At 31.0% G+C, this 24,060-nt stretch overlaps 2 protein-coding genes and 2 long non-coding RNA genes across 5 annotated transcripts; 3 read left to right on the top strand and 1 right to left on the bottom strand.

Moving 5' to 3' along the window:
- Positions 1-4,356: 4,356 nt before the first annotated feature.
- On the top strand, positions 4,357-6,558 carry LOC123888648 (probable metal-nicotianamine transporter YSL7). The gene has a single exon (XM_045937764.1). It carries the CDS (start codon positions 4,357-4,359, stop codon positions 6,400-6,402), a length of 2,046 nt encoding a protein of 681 aa, XP_045793720.1. The 3' UTR covers positions 6,403-6,558.
- A 1,166-nt stretch (positions 6,559-7,724) lies between these two features.
- On the bottom strand, positions 7,725-13,332 carry LOC123883708. Of its 2 annotated transcripts, XR_006800408.1 has the most exons (5): positions 13,208-13,332; positions 8,924-9,010; positions 8,348-8,819; positions 8,067-8,135; positions 7,725-7,927 (listed from the first exon to the last, which is right to left on the bottom strand). It is a non-coding gene; the product is annotated as an uncharacterized LOC123883708 (long non-coding RNA). The 2 variants fall into 2 exon arrangements; XR_006800407.1 differs by having other exon boundaries at positions 8,348-9,010.
- A 1,147-nt stretch (positions 13,333-14,479) lies between these two features.
- LOC123899127 lies at positions 14,480-15,295 on the top strand. The gene is made up of 3 exons (XR_006805513.1): positions 14,480-14,559; positions 14,755-14,838; positions 15,203-15,295. It is a non-coding gene; the product is annotated as an uncharacterized LOC123899127 (long non-coding RNA).
- Positions 15,296-17,548: 2,253 nt separating this feature from the next.
- On the top strand, positions 17,549-19,961 carry LOC123918420. The gene is made up of 3 exons (XM_045970474.1): positions 17,549-17,870; positions 17,953-18,043; positions 19,510-19,961. Exons 1-3 carry the CDS (start codon positions 17,801-17,803, stop codon positions 19,622-19,624), a joined length of 276 nt encoding a protein of 91 aa, XP_045826430.1. The 5' UTR covers positions 17,549-17,800; the 3' UTR covers positions 19,625-19,961.
- Positions 19,962-24,060: the final 4,099 nt, after the last annotated feature.

The following is a 24,060-nucleotide window of genomic DNA, read 5'->3' as shown; positions in this document are numbered from 1 at the left end:
TAGGGAAAGTGTGTGTTTATTGGACACGTTCAAACTTTGTTACCAAACATCATGTGTTTTTGTTGTTTCTTTACTCTTTTCAAACAGGGTTGCAAAATTAACCAAATCCTATATACGATGGCGGGTGCGGGGACGGGTGTGTTTACACCCACCCTGCACTCACCCCTGCCCCGCCCGTCCTACTTAAAATTACCATATTTCTCTTATATTTAACAACATTTTTTAACTACTTATCCTAAACATATACATAAAAAGAAAGTGAGCTTTGAAACAAGATTTTTTGTCACTCTTTTTTAATTTTTTTTTTTTTTAAAAAAAGGCCTTTGAAACAAGTTTCTTTTTTTTTTTTTTTTTTAATTTTAAAAAACCAAATGATAGATTTTGCGTGTGGGAGCGGGGTGGGGACTCGTTCCCTGCTGGAGGCGGAGGTGGGTGGTCAATTTTTATTCCCGACAGGGTTTGGGGACGGGGGCGGGGTGGTACAGGGAGGTGGGGACGAGGGCGGGGGTGGTACAATCCATCTCCACCCCGCCCCGTTGTCATGCCTAGCTACAAGGAGTGTTGACCTAGTTAAAAATGTCTATTGATCACTTTGATGTCTTAATACTAAACTATATCTTGGATTGCAAGTAGGAACTTTATTTGCCACCCTACGCGCAAGGTTTGTGAGTAAACTTGTAACTATAGGTTGTTGTGATGCACTATAAACATTGCATAAAACATTACGGTAGTAACTTTTTATTTCCTTCGTGCCAAAATGATCCGCCGAAATGCTAGAGCTAGCCAGCTAATTAGCAATCTCTATATCTTCGCGCTAATTATGGATGATTCACACATGCCAATATTTTAGTTGGCATTACTTATGGCCATATTGTATTAATATCAACTATTATGCTGTAATCGTATACATACTGTTGTTACTTGTGACACAAGGAATAGTCAATGTCTGAATGATATTCATAGATCATGTAACATTACATGAAATCAAAAAGATTACTAGTATACATAATCTTTTACAAAGAACATAATTGGATGATTGAGAAATAAAATAGAGTAGCCTTAGCTTAAACATTTTGCATTAGGCCCACCTTTATACCATTGTATCTGTGGTGTTTAAGCTCTCCCTATGCCATTCTTCCATCACTTCATTAATCATCATACATCCATTTTCACAACATATAACACGTTCCATGTACCATCCAAAGTAAACAAAGACAAGTAAACATCATAGAATTTCAAAACATAAGGTATCAACATACTATAACCAGTAATTTTTGGAGTTTTGTCTTGTCTTCCTTTTTTTTGGTTTCAGATTCTAAAAATAAGAATAAAAGTGAAATCTGTACTGTACATCCTCTTGTTGTGTTGCAGATTTTCAGGATGGAATTACAACCATCAATATTTTTTTAAAAGATTCTATACTTTTTTTTCAAGGAAATCTTAGTGGTCCTTTTGATGGTTTCATAACCGATTATTTTTAGCTTTATGACTTTAGACTCATGAATCAAAATTTTGAAAAGTACTATTGCTTTTTTGTCCTTTCTCAAATCTTCAAACTAAAGAGTTCAAATTAGCAAGATGATTAAACTAGATATATCATATGAGATATTTTGCTGTTGCGCTAAATTCTGCTCTTGTTTCATAGGAAAAAAATATTACATTTCTTGTTTTCATGACTCATAATATTTAAATACAAGTTGTACATTAGAAACTAAAATTCGTAATCCCTTTGATAAGGAACAAGTCCCCCTTTTATAGGCCAAGAAATGGGTCAAAATGCTCCAAAACAGGTGCAGGCCGCGCCCCACGCAGCAGTAGGCGCGCGCTGAGCCTACCAGGCAGGCCAGGCCTGCATGCCCGGTGCCACGCCCAATTGAGCGCCCTCCGTGCCTAAGACAGTGCCAAAACAGGCCAAAACTCCAGCAATTGCGTACCACTGCAGGCCTAAAGCGTGCCAAAGTGCCTAGTGTTGCTATTTTTCTTCTATTTCAAGTAACCTCTCATTCTAAGCCTTTTCCGCTTAAACTATGATCAAAAACACATCAAAATACCTCCTAAACTCCATTGGAATGATCTAAAAATGAATTTAATGACCGAGAGTCATCATAGGGCATTCGGGAAAGTTGACCACCTTCTTTTTTTTTTTTAAGCTAAATGTATCCTCAATGTGCAATTGCGGAGACTAATTTCCTCAAAATAACTAAAATATATTTAAAGGGTTGATCTCTTCCAATAAATGTTTTTCTATATGTTTTGACCGATTGTTACCAAACATAATGCGTTTATTGTTTGAGTTAATTATTTCTTCACTCTTTTTAAACAGAGTTGCTATTCTGACACCTTATATTAATATTTGTAAAAGTAAAAATTAACCAAATGATATATATCTTCTCCTTTACATTATTATTTCTTTCATCTTTACTTACCTTTTTTGGACATTTGATATATATTCCATTAAATTGCTGGCAGTCAATGCTGAAGAATAGATAATTAAGTTGCTTAATGTTACAGAATCAACTTGCCAATGGCACATGACACTTTTTTACTAGCACTATCCTATAATAACTTGTGCTAAAAGTAAATTAACATGGTCTTTGATTCAAGAATCAGTGGCAGCAATGGCTCATATCTGTAATAAAAAGTAAGCAACAGTTTCATAATCTTTGATTCAATCAAATATAAAATATCTTTCCACTATGAAGTAGATACCCTCCTTTCACAGTAATATTGTATATGAGAATCTTGTTGAAATTGTGATCCTAAGCAGGGAACAAAAACTAAGGGTAAAGGGCTCGAAACTTATCTAACCTATATATAAAAAAAATATGTGTATCCAAACTTTAAAAGACCAAAGATTAAGGACAGAGGAGTATTTCTGCGTAATTATACTTATTTATAATCTAATTGTAAACTATGTGCAAAACTATTATAGTCTACATAGTTAAGGTGGTAGAATTAGAAGTGGAAAAGTGCCAATAATAATAACCCTGCCACTCAGCATGATTTGAACCATTTATGTTGCTCCTTACCATTGCTTTATCAGATTCTTAATATTACACTGTTTAAAACTAATATAAATATGAGATATTACAAGATCATTTGAAAACCAAGACATTAATCACATCTAGCTAAAAAACTTAACCAACAAAATTCATTAATCATCATGGGAGGTGATAAGAAAAAATCTTCTTCAGGTTGCTTCTCAATTTTCAATATCTTCTCATCTAAGAATAAGTCTAGAGGAGGGTACTATGATTATGAATATGGGCGCAAGACATGGCCTAGCGATGAAGACAAAGGTATCATCTGCATATACAAGAACAGGAGAGCTGAAGATTTCATCTGCAAATACAAGAATCGCATTTCAGAATCGGAAAGTTATCAACTAGATCCGGCTGCCTAGCTAGAATGCATAATATCAGTTACCCTACCATATGTATATGTATATATTTCATTGTTTATTTCTCTAGATTATCATTTATTATGTTATTTTCAATTAATGCTTCTACCAATCATCATCAGCAAGTATATATATGTTGAATTGTTGACTTATATATAGTTGCACTTTGTATTGTCCTTAGCAGTTTTAATATAAGTTTGCTTATAATTTAAAAGTAAATCGATGGACAAAGTTTAATTTGGGTGAAGTTAATTAGTTTGTTTCTCTACTTGTTCTAATTCCCAGATAAGTGGTTTACATTATACATACTTATATACTGTTTGTTAAGATATATTGATGATTAGGTTTGTTGTTCTTATCCCTATGATCAAGGAATTCAGTTCCCATATAATCTAAGGTTGAGTTTTTTTTTTTTTTTGAAGGAATTTAAGGTTGAGTTGTGACTTGTGATATAAGTATGATTAAGGATTGTCTTAAAAAAAAGTATGATTAAGGATTATTCCAGTTAAAGAGTACATTTAATCGAATAAAAGTCAATTGTACCGTACGAATGCGCGGATCTCTAAAAATAGTAAAGCAGTAATAAATAACTTAAGCAATTTTAAAAATTAGATTTAAAAAGATAAGATATAACAAGTACCAAATAAAAAGATATACATAATTTTATTTTTGGGTCTACGGTGAAAAAGATAAGATATATACACATAAATTATTATTTTTTGATAATGCAAAAATTTAGTTTGTTGAAACGATAATGCATACGGAGTATTAAGTTATAATAAAAAGATAAGATATATGAAGTTTGTTGGTTTATCTCTATAAAGAAGGGATTATTAAGTTACAATTTGAACAACCATTACTTGCTTATAAATATCGATGCTGTTAATTAAGTCTCAATAAATAATACTCTATTCTCTAATCTTTCATCTAAAATCCCAACAAACTCAACAAGAAAAATGGCTAACAACAATGAAACAGTGGTGATGGTTAAGGAGGAAGAAAAACTGGAGGAGGAGGAGGAGGAGGCTTCAATTGAAAAAGGCTTTGAAGGAAAATCAGTGCCAACATGGCAGAAACAGATTACGGTTAGGGCTATCATCGTCAGTTTCATGTTATCGGTGCTTTTCACCTTCATCGTGATGAAGCTTAATCTTACAACCGGTATTATTCCTTCTCTCAATGTTTCGGCCGGATTGTTAGGTTTCTTCTTTGTCAAGACATGGACTAAAGTGCTTGAGAAATCGGGTTTGCTTAATCAACCGTTTACAAGACAGGAGAATACTGTTATTCAGACTTGTGTTGTTGCTGCAAGTGGCATTGCATTTAGCGGCGGCTTTGGTAGTTACTTGTTTGCAATGAGTCCAACTGTTGCAAAACAAAGCGGCGCCGCCAGTGTCATGATGGATGTTAAGATTCCTGGTTTAGGATGGATGATTGCGTTTCTATTTGTTGTAAGTTTTCTTGGTATATTCTCCGTGGTTCCACTCCGAAAGATTATGATTGTTGACTTCAGATTGACATATCCAAGCGGTACTGCAACAGCCACTCTTATCAACAGTTTCCATACAACAGAAGGTGCCAAACTAGCAAAGAAGCAAGTACAAGCACTTGGAAAGTTCTTCTCCTTTAGTTTCTTGTGGGGTTTTTTCCAATGGTTTTTCACTTCTGGTGATTCTTGTGGATTTTCAAGCTTCCCAACATTTGGTCTAGAAGCCTATCAAAGAAAGTTCTTCTTTGATTTTTCAGCTACCTATGTCGGGGTTGGGATGATATGTCCATATATAATCAATATATCACTACTCATTGGTGGAATTCTTTCTTGGGGTGTCATGTGGCCTCTCATCGAAGATAAAAAAGGAGATTGGTACCCTTCCGATCTCAAACAAAGCAGTTTACATGGTCTTCAAGGCTACAAAGTTTTCATAGCCATAGCAATGATTCTTGGTGATGGTCTATACAATTTTGTCAAAGTTCTTGGCCGCACTCTTTACAGTTTGTATAACCAATTTAAACACAGCAGTGTAGCACCCTCCCAAGATCTCTCACTTACACTTTCGTTTGATGACAAGCGCAGAACCGAGATGTTCCTCAAAGATCAAATACCCTCCTGGTTTGCTATCTCGGGCTATGTCATAATTGCAATAATATCAACCGTAACCATCCCTTACATTTTCCACCAGCTAAAGTGGTATCACATACTTTGCATTTACGTCTTTGGACCGGCACTGGCCTTTTGCAATGCCTATGGTTGTGGACTGACAGATTGGTCCCTTGCATCGACCTACGGAAAATTAGCCATCTTCATTATTTGTGCTTGGGCAGGCGCAGCGAACGGCGGTGTCATAGCGGGTTTAGCAGCATGTGGTGTCATGATGAACATTGTTTCAACAGCTTCAGACCTTATGCAGGACTTTAAAACGGGTTACATGACATTGGCTTCCCCGAAATCCATGTTTGTCAGCCAAGTTATTGGAACTGCTATGGGATGCGTTATATCACCATGTGTTTTCTGGCTATTCTACCATGCTTTCGGTACTCTTGGTCAACCTGGTTCAGAGTACCCTGCTCCTTATGCACTTGTTTATCGCAACATAGCTATACTAGGTGTGGACGGTGTCTCCGCTCTGCCGAAAAACTGTCTTGTACTTTGCTGCGTGTTTTTTGCTGGGGCAATGATTATTAATCTTGTTCGCGATTTGGCCGGAGAGAAATATGCCAAATTTATTCCTGTTCCTATGGCTATGGCTATACCTTTCTACATTGGAAGCTATTTTGCTATTGATATGTGTGTTGGAAGCTTGATATTGTTTGTTTGGCAGAAGGTTGATAGGGCTAAGGCGGATGCATTTGGATCGGCTGTTGCTTCTGGTTTGATTTGTGGAGATGGCATTTGGTCACTTCCTAGCTCTTTTCTTGCTCTTGGTGGTGTGAAGCCACCTATTTGTATGAAATTCTTGTCTAGAGCAGCAAATGTAAAGGTTGATGCCTTCTTAGGATCTTGAATTTTAATTAATATCATGTTGCTCATTTCTATTCTTTTTGACAAAAAATTTTGTACAATTATTTATTTTATCTCAGCTGTTATTGGATAGTCACTACTATCCCCTTGAACTATTGAATTTTATATACATATCTTAACAGATATACTATATATAATATATTTTGCACATTAAAGCATGTGATGACTTTTTTAGTTAGCTTCTCAATGATAAGAAAGGTAATTAACAATATTAATTAACTGTAATGTTACCCTCCTATGTGTGAGTTACTGCATATGTTAATTTTTTTTTTTTTTGAAGAATGCATATGTTAATGTTGATTAGCCAATGTTGGAGCTCTTAAATTTTATCTGATATGAGAGGTGAGAGGAGTAAATCTAGTAAACTTGTGTTTAATTCTACCGCGTTAGGTAAATATGATACGTACATCCGGTTAAAGTATCAATATGTAGCTTCGAATCTACATTGCGGTGTTATGGATCGTATATTCGGTGAACTCAACACACACTAAATCTGATCAAACAATTCTTCATCACTTTATGCTTTACTCTTGACTGGTATAAGCTATCTCTTCCCTCCAAACATTTGAATCAAATACAAAATTTATTAAAATTCTTTCCCCTTCCTCTATTGTTTTCTCAAGACGCGTGTTTCTTTTGTCCTTTTTCATATTTGAACTTTGATTCCTTAGTTATATGTTTTATTCTTTTTAACTATCTTTATTCCTTACTTATATATATTATGTATTAGTTTCAACTTTCATCTTCCTTTTTTCATAATTCAAGCTTTGAAATGTCAATGGAACTATTGGTAAAAAAAATGTCTGCAGGTCTACTCAAATCTTATGATGTGTCAGTAATGCACATAAACACTAAAATCTGCTAGTGAAAATTTGAAATAGGAGTTTTAAATTTTTAGATTTAAATGCACATTTGGTCTCCCTATAATGCAAGGAAAAAAAACACTTTGGAATCAATTTTAGTTGGCATCTTATGGCCATATTGTATTAATATCAACTATTAGGCTGTTATTACTTGTGACACAAGAAATAGTCAATGACTTGAATGATATTTATTCACTAATTCAATTATGGAACATGACATAAAATCAAAAAGATTATACTAGTATATATACATAGAACATAATTGGATGATTGAGAAATAAAATAATATATATTTAGACGCACACACAAATGCATAAGACACAAATCTCCGGTAAACACGAATCCAATCCAATATGTTAGGTTTACACTACTAAACATCCAGCATCCAGGCCATAGAATGTAACATAGTCCAGTCATAGAATTTAATAATACAACATTTCACTTCGTTCTAATCATCCACTTCAAATTTAAATGCACAAGAGGTTTGTTTCACAGTATCGCATATCAAATTTAAGATTCAAATATAAAACAAGACTTGTCTGTAATAGAGCTATATTTGACCTTAGATGTAGCACAGAATTAAAATGCATGTTCATTAGTGGTCTCCCCGGATTAAAACATTGACTGCATGCATTCAGATCTCACCTATCAATGAGATATATCATGAACATCAACAAACTTCAAATTAAAATAGAGATAGGAAATTTATAATCAACTACAAGAAGGATTTTGTTTAAAACAAAAACTACAAGACAGATTAGAAGTTTGAGGACAATTAACATACTTAAGCCAACCCGGATTCTTACAGGCTCCTTGAACTTCGGCTAGGACTGCGACTCTGGTAACGTTGAGGCTGCATTGCACACAAAACAATAAAATAAAATAAAATATAAAATTGGTACAATTAACATAAACTACCATTTATGTTTAAACCATAACAGCAAAACTGAGAATCTTAGGGCAAGATCATGCAAATGTAAAGAAAAACTTGGTACAACTGCATTTATCACTCCATTTCCCGTCTTTCTAAATAATCTCAAACTATTCAATTTTGATGTAACTTACAGACAAACTTGGAGATCTGGATCTTGACCGAGATCTGCAACAAAAAAAAATTAAACAAACAAAACTCAATTCAGTATCCAGAATGAGGCATGAAAAATTTGACGACTTGCTCCACAAGTCAAAATTCCAGATCGAAGTTAGTGTAACCAAAAGGAAGATATCCATCTACAACGAATCTTGAGCAAAGTCCAGGGGGAAAGTAATTGAACTCAATGTCATGCACAAGTGTTAAAATTCTATTGTGAGGAGTACACGAATCCATGAACCATTTGTAGGTAAAATATAACCAACTCAATATAGGACAATAAAAGAAACCCGAAAGAGAAGGATAAGCTCAACCCAGAACTTAGAGCATGGGTTATTTGAAGCTATTAAACTGTAACCCTGCTGATTTGTAATTGTTGTTACCAATAGCATTATGTTCAGTGATCCAGCTTTTAGATTGCAACTCATCCATCTACTGTCATCCAGTCTACAACAATTGCAGACCATGTCTTTAATAAATATAAAATTAGTGTTATTGTTAGTCACAACATTAAGGTGTTCCAGAGGTGCTTATCAACAAAACATTGTTACCTCATACCACAAAGTTGCAGGCGTTTGAGCACCACATGCCATCAAGATCCTAACATGCAGTTCCCAGGTCGCCGCAAAAGGCTACAACTAGAAAACAAGAGAGTCAACCCGAGACATGATTGAATCTAAAAAAGGTAAAAGACCTAATATGAAATCGGCTAACAGTTATTAAAGTTGGCAGCTCATCTCAGTAATTACTCCACATACTAATCCTCTAAGGAAGGAAGGAAATCAACTACGAGCTATTCTAGGGTTAGACTGATAACCTAATACTTATACCATACTGAATTTCTTCTACACCAAAAACAAATATCCCAGAAACAAATACTGTAAAAAAATTAAGAAATTGAGACATGATTGAATCTAAAAAAGGTAAAAGACCTAATATGAAATCGGCTAACAGTTATTAAAGTTGGCAGGTCATATCGGTAATTTATCCACATAATAATCCTCTAAGGAAGGAAGGAAATCAACTACAACTGATAGCCTAATACTTATACAACACTGAATTTCTTCTACACCAAAAACAAATATCCAAGAGACCATATGTGATAAACTAATTTTACTTGAATAATTAACAAACTAAGTTTTTATCTCTCCTTGGCAGCGATCGGAGAGATGCAATATGTAATCCTAAAGCTCAAATGGGGTTCTGCTTCTGCCAGTCCAATGGAGTTTGAAAATATAAAAATAGAGAAATGACTGAATACCACTATGCAGATTTATAATAACCAAAGCAAGCAGACGATAAATGAGAATAAAAGATAGGCAATAGCAGAAGTTGACTTGTTTACATGAGTAAATATGTAATCAAACATGAATCAATGATAAATGAGAATAAAAACTGAGAGAAAAGCAAGCTCTCATCCCAAAAACTCAAACCGGTACATGAGAACAAAAACTGAGTGAAAAGCAATAATAAATATTCCAAAATTTGACAGAGTGCATGGCAACCAGAGCCTGCATAATATAATCTCTTCCCATCTAATTATTTGGATCCCATCATGGGAATCATCATCAAATTGAATACAAACAAAGCTAGATGGGAAAGCCAAAAAGTTTTGCACCAACGAATTTTATACAATTTATCAAGCATCTAATTTAGAATAGCCATTGGTGTAAAACGTGTTCCATATTTTCAACTAGAACATCGACCCGTGCGGTGCACGGGTCTAATTAGCCGTAAGATAAGTAATTATAAATTACAATATGATAATTGCAATAATATAAGGTATATGAATTTTTTTGAGTAACATTAAATGATAGTTCGATAATAATTTTGGATAAATATATATACAAAGGAAGGTATATTATAGAAAACTTCCTTATAGACCACATTCGAAGTCTTAGTCGTATCTTCGCCGTCATCGTCGATTATCAATATTTTTAATCATTCTCTAGAAGTAACTCTTAAAATCGCAACATACAGCTGACCATGTGAAAAACACTGGCGACGGAAGATATATTCCAACGTGCTTTAAAGATTGTCCCTGTCTCTTATTAATAGTCATCACAAAAAAAATATTAAAGAAAATTGTCTCCGTTGAAATTTAAAAGGAATTCTTACGCCAGATGGTGTTAGAGAAAATCTATATATGAAAACCTGATCACCAATATTACTTCATGAAATAATTTTTCCTTCAAGAGCAAGTTTTCTCAATCTTGTAATAATAAGTCTTGTTACATTACATAATCCTAATTTTTTATTCAAATCCCTTAATAGCATAACTGGAACTCTAACTGGAACTCCAACTTTAAGTCTCAACTTGTGATTTGGAAGTTACGACGTAGAAATCGTGTTCAAAAATTCGGGAGTATGAACATCATTCACTGTTTGACCGTATACATATTGTGTGAGTGGAGTATCATAACTCAAATATATTTTTTCTTCACCAGAAACTAAATCCAACATATAATCATTTATTGTGTCGACTATTGAATTTTTAGGAGCTAATATAGCTCTATTTTGGAAACACGTTATATCGTTCATGTTTTGTAAAAGTTGGGGATATGTGCTTTCAACGATAGAAACAAGAGGATCACCTGAATTTGGAATCAATAAATCTGATGGAATGTCAAGTTCTAAATCATCGTCGTTGTCATCTCCAATTTCTCCATCGCCAACACCCAAAACCCATTCAGAAAACAATCTTCTTTGTTCAACATCTGCACTCGAAGCACCACCAAGAAGCCTCATGTTTTTACTCAATGTTAAAACTTCACAAAAATTCCAAAGAACCGAAGAATTAATAGTAGCATGAACAACTTATGGCCTTGTACCTTTGGGTATTACTGGTAGAATTTGTCTAAAATCTATGCCAAAAACAACAACTTTTCCACCGAAGGAAATGTGTTTATTTTTTTCATCAACAGACTTGAGAATATCTTTTAAAGTTCGATCAACAGCTTCGAAACAGTGTTTGTACATTATTGGTGTTTCATCCAATATAATGAGCTTTGCTTTTTGTATTAATAGCGCCAAAGGGCTTTTAGGAACTATGGTACATGTTGAAAACTCGTCAACATTTAGAGGAATACAAAACCTTGAATGTGATGTTCTACCGCCAGGTATAAGCAATGCAGCGATCCCACTTGAGACAACTATTAAAATTATCTCACCTTTTGAGCGTAATGCGACTGACATGGCCCTCCAGATAAATGTCTTCCTTGTACCTCCATAACCATAAAGAAAAAACACACGAGGTTTATTTTCGTTAACTCTTGTCATGATTGTGTCATATACTTTACGTTGCTCAGAAGTCATAGATGACATCATTCTAACATGTTCCTCAGCTATTGATTGTTTGTTATAATTCAATTCGTCGTGTATTAAACTATTTTGTATATCAGGAACTAATGATGTGTCTGCTCTAGGCATTGGAGGATAATCTTTTAAACTCTTCCCATAACTATGTAACATCATCTCAATATCTGCTAGTGCATATTGTATCAATTGATCACCGGTTAATATTAAATCTGCAATGTTAAAATCAAAATAATGAATGTGATTAGTGATATGACTATGGTTGTGTTTGGTTGTATTGCAAAAAAAAATTGATTTAGCAGAATTGAGTTTGATAGATTTGATTTTGGTTAAAAGTGAGTTAAACAGCATTGATTTATTTTTGAATACATTAACGTAAAAATAAAGGGTATTTATAAAAAATATCAATTCTTTTTTCATTATTTTTTTTTTACAAAATTCTTTTTCAAATTTTAAAAAACTACAATTTAATAAACTGCATAATAAATAATTTAAAAATTGATATAAGTAAGGTTACATGAGACATGTGAAAGATGTTTTTTTTTTAATAGATTTCAATATTGTTAAAGGTGTTATAGTATGAGAATATATATATATATATATATATATATATATATATATATATATATATATATATATATATATATATATATATATATACTTCCTCCGTCCCAAATTATAAGGGAAAAAAGCCCATTTTTTTTGTCCCAAATTATAAGAGAAAAAATCATTTTCAAAAATGTTTTTTTCCTTATTTTCATAAAATTAAATGCAAATTGCATTTAATTTCTTCTCTCTCATTTTCTCAATAAACAACAACCAATAAAAATTATTTTTACATCTTCCTATGCAACTTATTCCAAGGGAAAACCCACAAAAACATACTTCAAATTCTCATATTTTACTTTTTCTTAATAAGTGTGATTTTTTTATTTTCCCTTATAATTTGGGACGGAGGGAGTATATAACTTTCCAAATCTCACATGATAATTGTTCTCTAAATTTATGATCCGGTAGAAAAAAAATCATTGACCAGAAAAGACATAAAAATATTTTGTGATGAATAATATAGTCAACAATAATTTTGATATGATATAATTTTAAAATTGATGGTGCTTATCAATTATTGCACATAATTTTAATCATAATTGGTATACTTGCCATAGTGGTTGAAAATATTGCCTTGCATTGAAGGGTTGTGGGTTTGAATCCTAGTTAAGACAAAATTGTATTATTTTTTAATAAAAATTGCATGATAAAATGGAGGAAAAACAAATTAGAGTTTAGGGTTTGCTTATGTATACAAGCTTATAATATAAAATATTTTGACCGTATACCACCAACCTAAAAATAAAGATGTACATGGTTACATGCCTAGTATAATCACTAGACACTCATTAAATGACCATATTTTAAATTAAATTTTACCAATTATGTGGAAGCATAAAAATTAAAAACCTAAAAAGTTAAATCACATAGCACAAAAATTGCACACATATGAAGACTAAGGACAAACTGACCTTGAAAGAGATAATGAACGCCGAGAGTGTTTTGCTTTTGGAGACAAACTGCATAAATTAACACTTGATCAATTCTTCAAATTAACCAAAATACATACCAAATCATACTTGACCGATGCAACCAATAATAATAACAATAATAATAATAGTAATAATAATAATAATAATAATTAGCTTATAACTTTTTTTGAGATGCTATTTCAAATAGCGTTTGAGCTTATAACTTATAGCTTTTATAGTTTTTTTCATGTTTAACCTTTAATTTAATTTTATTATTTTTAAAAAATGAAAAACTACCCACTAAACAAAACATACATGTACTTTTGTGTCATTTTATATTTACCGATCACTTTAAAAGCTAATTTTACCGAACACTTTAATTTCAATCTGTTAGTTTTTCAACTATAAATTATAAACTATCTTTTCAACTATAAACTAACTTAAAGCTTATTTTTACCGAACAATCATTTATATGTAATTGTTTTACAGGTCAAAAGCAGTACAGTTCCGTATTTGGTGGAAAACATGCTAGTCATGACTCATCTTTTACTAGTAAAAGGAAGGTTGAATTGCTCTTAGGCCTTCATTGTGATGATGTGGCATGCTTTAGAGAGCTCTCATATCTATTTAAAATTTGTCCCACAATTTATTTTGTATGTCCATTCATCCTCCAAAGTAATTATCTATATGTTACAATAATAATGGCTCTCAATATTTTTTTTGCAAAGAACAAAAAAAAAATGCTATATTGATGTTGATAATTATACATGTGAACTTCAAGTGACAAGTAATTTAAATTAGTAGCAAGTGTAACATATAACATAAATAATAGTAATAATGAAAAAAAGACAAAAAAAAAATTTCAAATTATAAAAGAAAAAATGAATAGATATATGCTCTTTCATATTTTACACTACCAAACATAAAATATAAACTATGCATGCATAAATATAATTTGCACTTTGCAAAAAATTACTTTAAATAAATAAACCAAATAAAAAAATTACTACTCAAAAAATTTTCATACTTGACAAAATAAATAAATTTTATGAAAAAAATACTTTAGTTATATTGTTTATTAATTAATTATTATTGTGCTATTATTTTAAAAAAAATAACTTTGTCATACCAACTTTTAAACTACCATTCTTTCATATTCCTTAACTCTTATTCCTTAACTATGACAAATAAATTTATCATTCAATCCTTTGAACCTTCATCTTTTCCCATTCCTAACCATTGTGTGTATAAATATATGATTTTGTGCACAAATGCTAAATGTTTGTAATGCAAATTTGAGTTTTCATCATCATTTTTCTCCAACCAACTTTTGGATAGATGCTCTTCAATAGGTTCTTCATCTTTTTCACAATTTATTAGTTTCTATATATATAACAACTTATTAATTATGTTACTCTTACATTGTGTGAAAATTTTAGAAATCCTTATTTTTATTGATATAATGTTTGTTAGCCTACTTTTCTAACTTTTTTCTTAATTTTTTCTATTTCTTAACATAGATTTGACAATTTTTTCATGTGAATTAGGATAAGAGAATAAAAAAGAGACCTCTATTTTTGTCATTGTTGCATCTTTGATGCTCAAGAAGTCTATGAAAAGTGACAATTTATGTAAGTATATATCTTTGAGTGCATTTCCACTATATATGTTATTATTCATAATACCATATTTTTACTTACTACCCTACAACAATATTGCTTATTTTTTCAAGGAAAATATCACTAAAATTATTAAAACAACAAAACCATCATTTTAATTGTAACAAAAAAAACATCATTTTAATTTTGATATTACTTATTCTTTGTGATAAAGCAATTATTATATTCAATTAAATTTGTCTTTTTAAGTAATCGTGAAAATAAAACCACAAATCCACCTTCATTTGTAAATTAGTTACAATAAGAAAAATAAATGTATGAGAAAATCAAGTTTCTTATAACGATAATAAATTATTAAAAAGTTTGTAAATTACAGTTACTGGGTGGCGCATATGCATAGACTACACGAGGTTGAATCAAGCAACAAGGAAGGATCACTTTCCTTTACCTTATATGGATCAAATGTTAGAGAGGCTGGCTGGTCAAGCCTTTTATTGCTTCTTAGACGACTACTCTTTCTACAATCAAATAGCTGTAGACTCGACAGATCAAGAGAAAACAACTTTCACATGTCCATACGGAGTATTTGCATCGTTGTTTCAAATTATTTATGTGATATAGTAAATAAGAGAAATGGAAAGAAAGATTCAAAAGAGTATTATAAAATTACGCACCTTTTTATTTTTTCGATAAAAGCTGGAAGAAAGCAAACTCAAACAAATATATTGCCAATTTTCACACACATCAAGCAAAACTAATTAACAAAAACTCAATATGTGATTCCTTTTGTAGTAAACACAATATATATATATATATATATATATATATATATATATATATATATATATATATATATATATATATATATATATATATATATAATGAATAATAATAAATAAAACTAAGCTCAACAAAGTCAATATATCAACATACAAAAGCAAGTTGCGACTATACTACCACGATGCATAAAAAGAAAATTAAGTTCTCATACTATTACACTATTAGAATAAAATATAATGCACCTCTTCAAACTTATGAATATTAACAGATATTCACTAAAAATTATATTAGTTGTCCTTAATATACACAAATCTACTATGTAGGTTAATATTAAACAAAATCTTTTTTTTTTTTAAATAACCTTCTTATTTTTAATATAGATGGGTCATGCTAACCGGTGCCCCCGGGGCACTGGTTAAGGAAACCAAAAAAGGAAATTTTAAAATTAAAAATAACATTGTTTACATTTTCGAGGCGTTGACTGCACAAACTTCAATATGATATTACTATATTTGGTTCCTTAAACAATGCCCCGGGGGCACTGTTTAGCATTTTCCTTATATTAAATATAAGTATAACCATGTTATACTATATTTAAAATATTAACAATCATATAATTATATATGATTATACTTATCATAATTATTATTTTTATTGATAAAAAGTATTTTAAATGTGTGTTTTAATCAAACCCATGAAATGAAAGAAAAAAACAAATCATTTATAAAAAAAGAGTACTGCATTCTAATAAGCACTACTAAATTAAATTGAAAATCCGAATAAAAATTATTAAATAAAAAAATTGAAAGCAAAATAAGCGGAGAAAAACCCCATAGAAAAAAAACCAAACAATAGACAAAAAAAATCGAGACTAATAAAATCGGGATAAAATTTCACCAAGTGAATAATTGATAAGAAACTTCAAGAGAACGAGAGGGAGGTAAGTTGATAAGTTATTTGGCATCTTAAATTGTATAGAAAGGAGTAAGCAGTAACGTTGTTATTTGATAGGTAATTTTCAGAATACGAGATCACGTGATAAAAAATGTCAAAACCACCATACTTCTTAGTTCAACATTACTCATGAGCAATATTTTCACCAAGTATAAGTATCTATGACCTCCAACTCTTATTGAAAATAAATAAATAAGTGATACATTAAAAATAAAAAAACAAAGTGATTTGTGACTAAAATTGTAACTCATATAATGAAAACTAAGATTTTATACGATGACACAATTAAAATAAAATATGATACATCATTTCAATAAAAATTATTTTAATTCTGAACAACTTTTTTTGTTTTTACACATATATAATATTAAATATAACCATATCGTAAAAAGTATTTAACAATATATTTTAATCGAATATGTGATTATACTTATCACAATTATTATTTTTAATTTATAAAAATATTTTAATTATGTATTTTAATCGAACCCGTGCAACGCACGGGTTTACCCCTAGTGGCATATAAATTGATGGCTAGGACATATTCATGCATTTCATTAATAGTTTTTTTCCATAAACACTAGCATTTTCCTAATATAAATTTAATTTACACATATGAATCATTTCCATTAAACTATTTTTTTGTTACCGTAATACAAATTTGAAATTTTCACTGTGGTGAGTAATGACTTATCTTTGTTTGATAATTAGTTATTCATTTGCAACCAAATTTTTTCATAAACATAATAAAAAATCATACTCTAACCACTTATTTAAAAGACTCATAATCTTATTAAACTATTACTAGTATTTTTTATAATAGAAATAGAAAAATGTTGAAAGTTGTTCCAAGTCTCATGATTCTTCAAAAATGCCGCCCCTATAATACTACGATTTTTAAGGTGCAAAGTAATAATAACACGTTATTTTCTTTCTTGGTTGATTTGATTCCTTTGTTTCTTTTTGGCGGTTCCCGTAATACAATGGGCACCAAAATACACTGCACCCGACCCACGAAAAACATCCCCAAATAAAATCACGTTACTCTTTATTCCGCCGCGTCATCAACTAAACTAAACCAGGTTTTCAATTTTGACTTCTCATTTAATTCCTCTTCTTTTTTTTATTCTTTTCTCACCCATATATAAAAACGCGAAAAACCTTAATTCTCTCATATTCTCTCTCCATTCTCAAATCTAATTTCTCTTCACCTAAATTCACCTTCTTCTCTCTCGCTACAATGACGGACGCTAAAACTCAAATGGAATCTCTCAGGAAATGGGTCGTTGAACACAAACTCCGCACTGTTGGTAAATTTCTCAATCCTATTTCCTTTTAACACAAAAATATATTATGATTTAGGTTATGTTATTGATTATTTTTTTGGATCAGGTTGTTTGTGGCTTAGTGGTATTTCGGGTTCAATTGCATATAATTGGTCTCGACCTAACATGAAAACAAGTGTTAAGATCATTCACGCCAGGTTTGTTACAAATTTATCTGGTTTTTTTTTTTCTTTTCAAAATTGTGCAATCCATGTTTGATGAATAAATTATTTTTGTTGTTGCATGCGTAATTGAGTTTTATAATTATTTTGGGGTTCTATGGTCATCTTCTAAGTCATCAGATTGTTAAGTTTTAATTGCATGTTGCAATGGGGGTTGATGTTTTGTTCTATGATTACTTGTTGAGGTGATGCATGTATGAAGCACAAACATTGACACGCCAACACCGATAATAATTTTAAAAAATGACATAATTCAATGTAATCATGCGTGTTGGTGTCTGATACCGGGGGCACACCTAATTCGAAGAGTGTACTTGCTTCATAAGTTTTCACTTTTGCCTGATTTGTTCCGGATGAAAATTGGTTTTGAATGGATTGATTTTGTAAAGTTACATGCAAAGAATTTAATCTTTGTATACATTTAGATAAAAAGTGAATTGAACAAATTAATTTGAGGTTGTAATTGCTTACTTCTAGTACTTATCATAGAAACTAAATCTCAGCTTCAAGTTAGAATCTATTTTGGGGTTAGAATCCGTTTCTCTTCATGGAAGTCAAACATTCAAATGCGTGTTAAAATCAAATTTATGAATCTCAATCACTTTTACCACATAAAAGTGAATCCAAAATTAACTGGATAAACTCAGAAGTTTCGTGTTTTGAATCAGGTTACGTTTTTTCTAAATCATCTATGAGTAAACCCTGCATTTCATTGATTTATTTGTTCTTAGAGCGCAATGGGAAAAGTCGATAATTGCTTGATCCTAGGACATGGATTGATTGAAATTTGTATTTCTTTGAAACAATGCTCAAGTGCTTGATAATTAATGTTCTTTTTCACAGTTTTCTGTTTTCTTTTTGTTATGGGAAAATGCTGATTAAATGTTTGGCGATTATTCTGCCCTCTTTATATCTCCTTTGTTGTCTCATCAATTAAATACTGATAATTCAAGACACACAAAACTAATAGTTAACACCAAAGAGATGGATTATTGTCATTGAAAAGACATTTTTTTGGCTAAGCTGTCATTAATCATTAGATGGGCATGGAAATAGAGTGGAAAACAAGGCATCAAATCATACAATGTTATTAAATAGCGACTATAGCAACACTTCAACTAAGCAAAATTTGAACAAATTATAAAATGTTGTCAGATAGTGTCCAGTGGTGCTATAATAACAACTCTTGCGTAGCGGAATTTAAACAAACAGCTACTATCTGCATTGACAGCACTGCCGTAATATTGAAACACTAAATGATATGGGTTTGTCTGCATACTGGTTGTTGAACTTCTGTAGTTTCATTTGATATATGTTGTGAAGACTTCATTTTTTCTTGTAGTGATTTTTTTTCTCTCTTTGAAATTGCTCTGGTTGGGACACACCCTGCACAATTTCAAGCATACACTTCTTGTTTATCTTTTTGAGCTATTTTCTTTCAGGTTGCATGCTCAGGCTCTTACACTGGCAGCATTAGCCGGAGCTGCAGTGGTAGAATATTATGATCATAAGAGTGGAGAAAAGGCTGCACAGCTTGCAAGGGATCCTAGGCATTGAATTAAATGCAGTTAGAGTTCCGGGAATTCTTTATTCTAGCTGATCTTTGTATCTGACATATCACTACTTAGCATTAGTAGAATTACAGTCACTGCAAATTTTGCAATATAATTTTTTGTGGTCAAATAAAATACTGGAATGAAAGTTTTACTTGCTAGGGAGAATATATTTCTTGTTGCTGATTGCATCGAATTTTCTTTAGTACAATATCATCTGTGTTCATTTTAAGGGGAAAACCAAATATCTCAATTGTTGCTGAGAAAATCAAATATGATTTGTTATTTATGTCGATGTAAAATAAATTGTTTATTTATTAATTGATGTTTGATATTTTTTATCTTATAGTGTTTGTTAACCATAAAAGTTCTTTATCTTAACGGGCATGGTGTGAACTCTAGCTTATTATTAGGACTTAAAACCAAATTGAAGGTGATCATGGTTTTAAATAGAATTGACCAACTCGAATAGTGCTAATAAAATCAAAGTAAAAAAAAAAAAAAAAAAAACCTTGTGGAGTTTGTTGTTAATAATGTGGTATTGTTGAACATTCTGTAGTAAGAGGGGGAAGGGTTAAGGATTTACCTGGTGTGAGATATCACATTATTTGAGGAACCCTGTATGATGTCGGAGTAAAGGATCGTCAACAAGGGCTTCAATATATGGGGCCAAAAATCCAAAATAAATTATTTTTTCGCCTATAAGTTATAAAAAATGGATTATTCAAACATGTTATTTTTTGTACTTTTTATTTTTAAAAGGTTTAAATTTCACTGAACCCTTCTTTATTCACCGGAGAGGATCTAGTCCTCTAATGTTACTTGCAATACGATTTTTAGTATTTGGCACAATTGAAGGCGATCATGAGTTCGAGTTCGAGTTGAATGGAATTGAGTAACTCAAATAATCCTAATCAAATCAATGCAATGATGTCGTTAGGTTATACGTGTTAAGAATAATGATGATTAGTTAGTGGTTTAATTAGTTTGATAGAGATTCAATTAGTTTGTTAGGTTTGATATTTGGTAGTTAGTGTGTTGGTTTGACATGCTACAATTTAGGTGCTTTGGAAGTCGCGGAATGAAACAATCTTCGAGTCAAAGACTAGAGAGCCGATGGAGATCTTCGAAAGGATACAACTAGTTTCTTGGAAATGGCTTTTATCTAACAAGGTTAAATCACCATGTTTATTTTATGAGTGGTGTGTTTTTCCTTTTGATTGCATAGTTCGTTAGTGGCATTAGAATTTGGATGGGTTGAGTACTTTTCTGTACTATTCCTTCTACTGTGTGGATGAAGTATCTCCTATACTTATTCCATTTATTTATACTAGCGGGCCAGGCACGCGAGTTCCGCATCTGCTGTGCCTAACTTATGTTCAAAAAATAAAAGATATGTCTTATGGTCAGTTTGTTAATAAATAATTTTTGCTGCTAAAAAAAAAGTGATTTATGTTATGGTGGTGAGTTTGTTAATAAAATATTTTTGTTGCTACTAAAAAAATCAAGGGTATTATTGGTATTATGAAAAGTCCACACTAAAACTCGTGTATCCTCTTTATACATAATCTTTTACTAGTAAAAGGAAGGTTGAGTTGCTCATAAGCAAGCATTGTGATGATGTGGCACTCTAAAAAATAGTTCATAATCTCTATTAAAATCTTAATATTGTCTCTTTTAATTTATTAAATTTAATTTTTTTTAAAAAAACTAATGCATTATTTAGCATCATCATAATTGTATGCATCCTTTAACATTCCTCCAAATATAACTTACAAAGTAGAAAAGTTTAGTGACTTTCACTCTCTCTCACACTCTTTATAACCACCACCTCACATTCATTTTCTACTCATTCCTAAATCTTAACATTTGACAATTTCACTCAATCTTTGAGTTTATTTCTACATGGTGCTATATATACTAATGTTTAGTTTTTGTTATCCTACAATATTCATATGTACTAATGTTTAGTTTTTGTTCTTCATTTGTAGCTTGGAAGAAATAATTTTTCACCGCAGATAGAATGCTAATGGATGAAAAGGTCGGTATTCTCAATTACTCTTATCAAATTATTGTCATTTAAATCTTTAATTTTTTTTTATCATAACAATGGTTGTAAGTAAACAATCTTATTTTTCTCATTTATTTACTGATATTGGTTGTTCTTTTGTTATCAAGAACATAGAACCAATGATAATTTTTAAGAGGCTTCATTCCATGTAAGATGACAAAATATATTCCTTTCTCAAATTGTATCTAATAAAGAGTCAACTAATATTATGGAGCAAGAAAGTTGTGGAAGATTTAGAGGATTGAGATATATGATGTTTGAAGAATTTTCCAATAGTTAGGTAATAAATTTATAGCATCAATATGTTTGGTGCAAGTGATTCATTTTTTTTTATAATTTTCATCTATGTTTTGAAGGAATTCACTTTCAATTCTAAATTTTAGTTCATTTAAAAAAAGAAAAGAATGTTATAACCACTATTATAACATGAGTCCATAGTCTTTATAACTAAATGTGAGTATATGTTTATACTCACGTTTTTCCTCTACATTCATAGACGGTTAGATAAATTATGCAAGCATTGTGGTGAAGTTCAAATCTTCTAATTTCAGGGATACTTTAAACTTATATATTCAGACTAAATTATGTAAGCATTGTGTGAATTGTGATAATGATAATGACTTTGACATGATATTTAGCTTGCATTACTTATGACAATGTGACACTTCTAAAAAAAAATCCTAATACTCATTTGTAACTTCTCCCCTTTCTTATTCTATTTAATTAATGATGATTAAAAGTAATGAATATTGAAAGGTTTAGTTTTTATTCATGGGACCTTTCATTTTCATATTGAGTTTTAATTGCATGTCATATACAATCAGTTTACGTATTTAATTGTAAATTACAATTCTATCATGCATGCATTTACTTGAAAAAAAATTATAGGCTTAATTAATTTATTGGTCCCTTAAAGACATTTTAGGTTTCACAATGGTCCCTTAAAGAAAAAAAGGCTCGGATTGGTCCCTTAAAAAAAAAAGGTCCGGATTGGTCCTTTAAAGACATATATGTTTGTCATATTGGTCCTTTCCGTTAAATTTTAACTTCAAATATAACAAAAAATTCCAATGGTTAAAATTTTAAAAATTAATAAGGTTTTTGGTGGATCACTTACACTTAATGGCATCTACAATCCAGTCAACTAAAACTAACGTTTTTTGTAAAAAATTGACAGAAAGGACCAATTGAGAAACAGATGTGTCTTTAAGGGACCAATCCGGACCTTTTTTTCTTTAAGGGACCATTGTGAAACCTAAAATATCTTTAAGGGACCAAAAAACTAATTAAACCAAAATTATACCTACAACAAAATAATAATAATTTAGAATTTTAAAATTTTGCATATAATAAAAATATTATAATTTCACACCACTAATAATATTAACTTAGGACAAACTTTCAAGTTACAAAAACTATCATCTATTTTTAATTTTGTTAAAATAGATAGTCATAATTATTTAACAATTGCTTATAATAAACGAAAAATATGATTGAAACATATATGTAGGACTTTGAGAATATGATTTAAGAGTATTTACGGCCCAAAATAAATATAGAGAGATATTTATAAGAATAATATAACATTTTTAAGCAAATAATAAGATGAGATGTTAAATTCTTCTAAAATAAACTTTCTTTTTCGGGTGTCGGGTCTCGAACCAAGTTCCTCTAGGTTGAAGATTAACTCCTCAACCAAGTGACCTCTCGGGAGACATGCAAAATAAACTTTCTTTACCTGAGCCAAATAACTGAACCTAAATTCAAATATATGAAATCATCATCCAAACTTATATATTGGCAACAAAAAGTATTTAAGGTTTATATATAGGCTAAATTGCAGTTTTGGCCCCCCATGTTTCATAATTGTGCGATTTTGGCCCCCCAAGTTTCAAATGAGCGATTTTGGCCCCCACGTTTGCCCCCTTTTGCATTTCTTGGACCCCTTGACTATTTTGACCAAAAACCTGCTGACATGGAATATTTTTGACACGTGTCTTAATTGTATTGGCCAACCAAAATTATAAGAAAATTTAAGGAAAGGTCACGTGACTCTTTTTATGTTGGGATTAATTTTTTTTTTTTTACAAATTGTAAAAAACAACAATTAAAAGTCTTAATTTAACAATCAGATGTTAGTGCCTCTGTTGGTAGTCTTAAATCGCAATTTTGGTTAGAAAACTCTAACATCTGATTGCTAAAATTAAGGCTTTTTATTGTTGATTTTTACAAAATTTTTTTAAAAAATAAATAATTAACCCCAACAAAAAAAGAGTCACGTGACATTTCCTTAAATTTTTCTTTTAAAAAAAAATAATAAATTTTGATTGGCCAATACAATTAAGACACGTGTCAAAAGTATTCGATGT

This window comes from Trifolium pratense, linkage group LG1 (assembly GCF_020283565.1).
Source record: "Trifolium pratense cultivar HEN17-A07 linkage group LG1, ARS_RC_1.1, whole genome shotgun sequence".
NCBI lineage: Eukaryota > Viridiplantae > Streptophyta > Magnoliopsida > Fabales > Fabaceae > Trifolium > Trifolium pratense.
The sequence above is the reverse complement of the archived record's forward strand: the minus strand, read 5'-3'. Positions and strand labels throughout refer to the sequence as shown.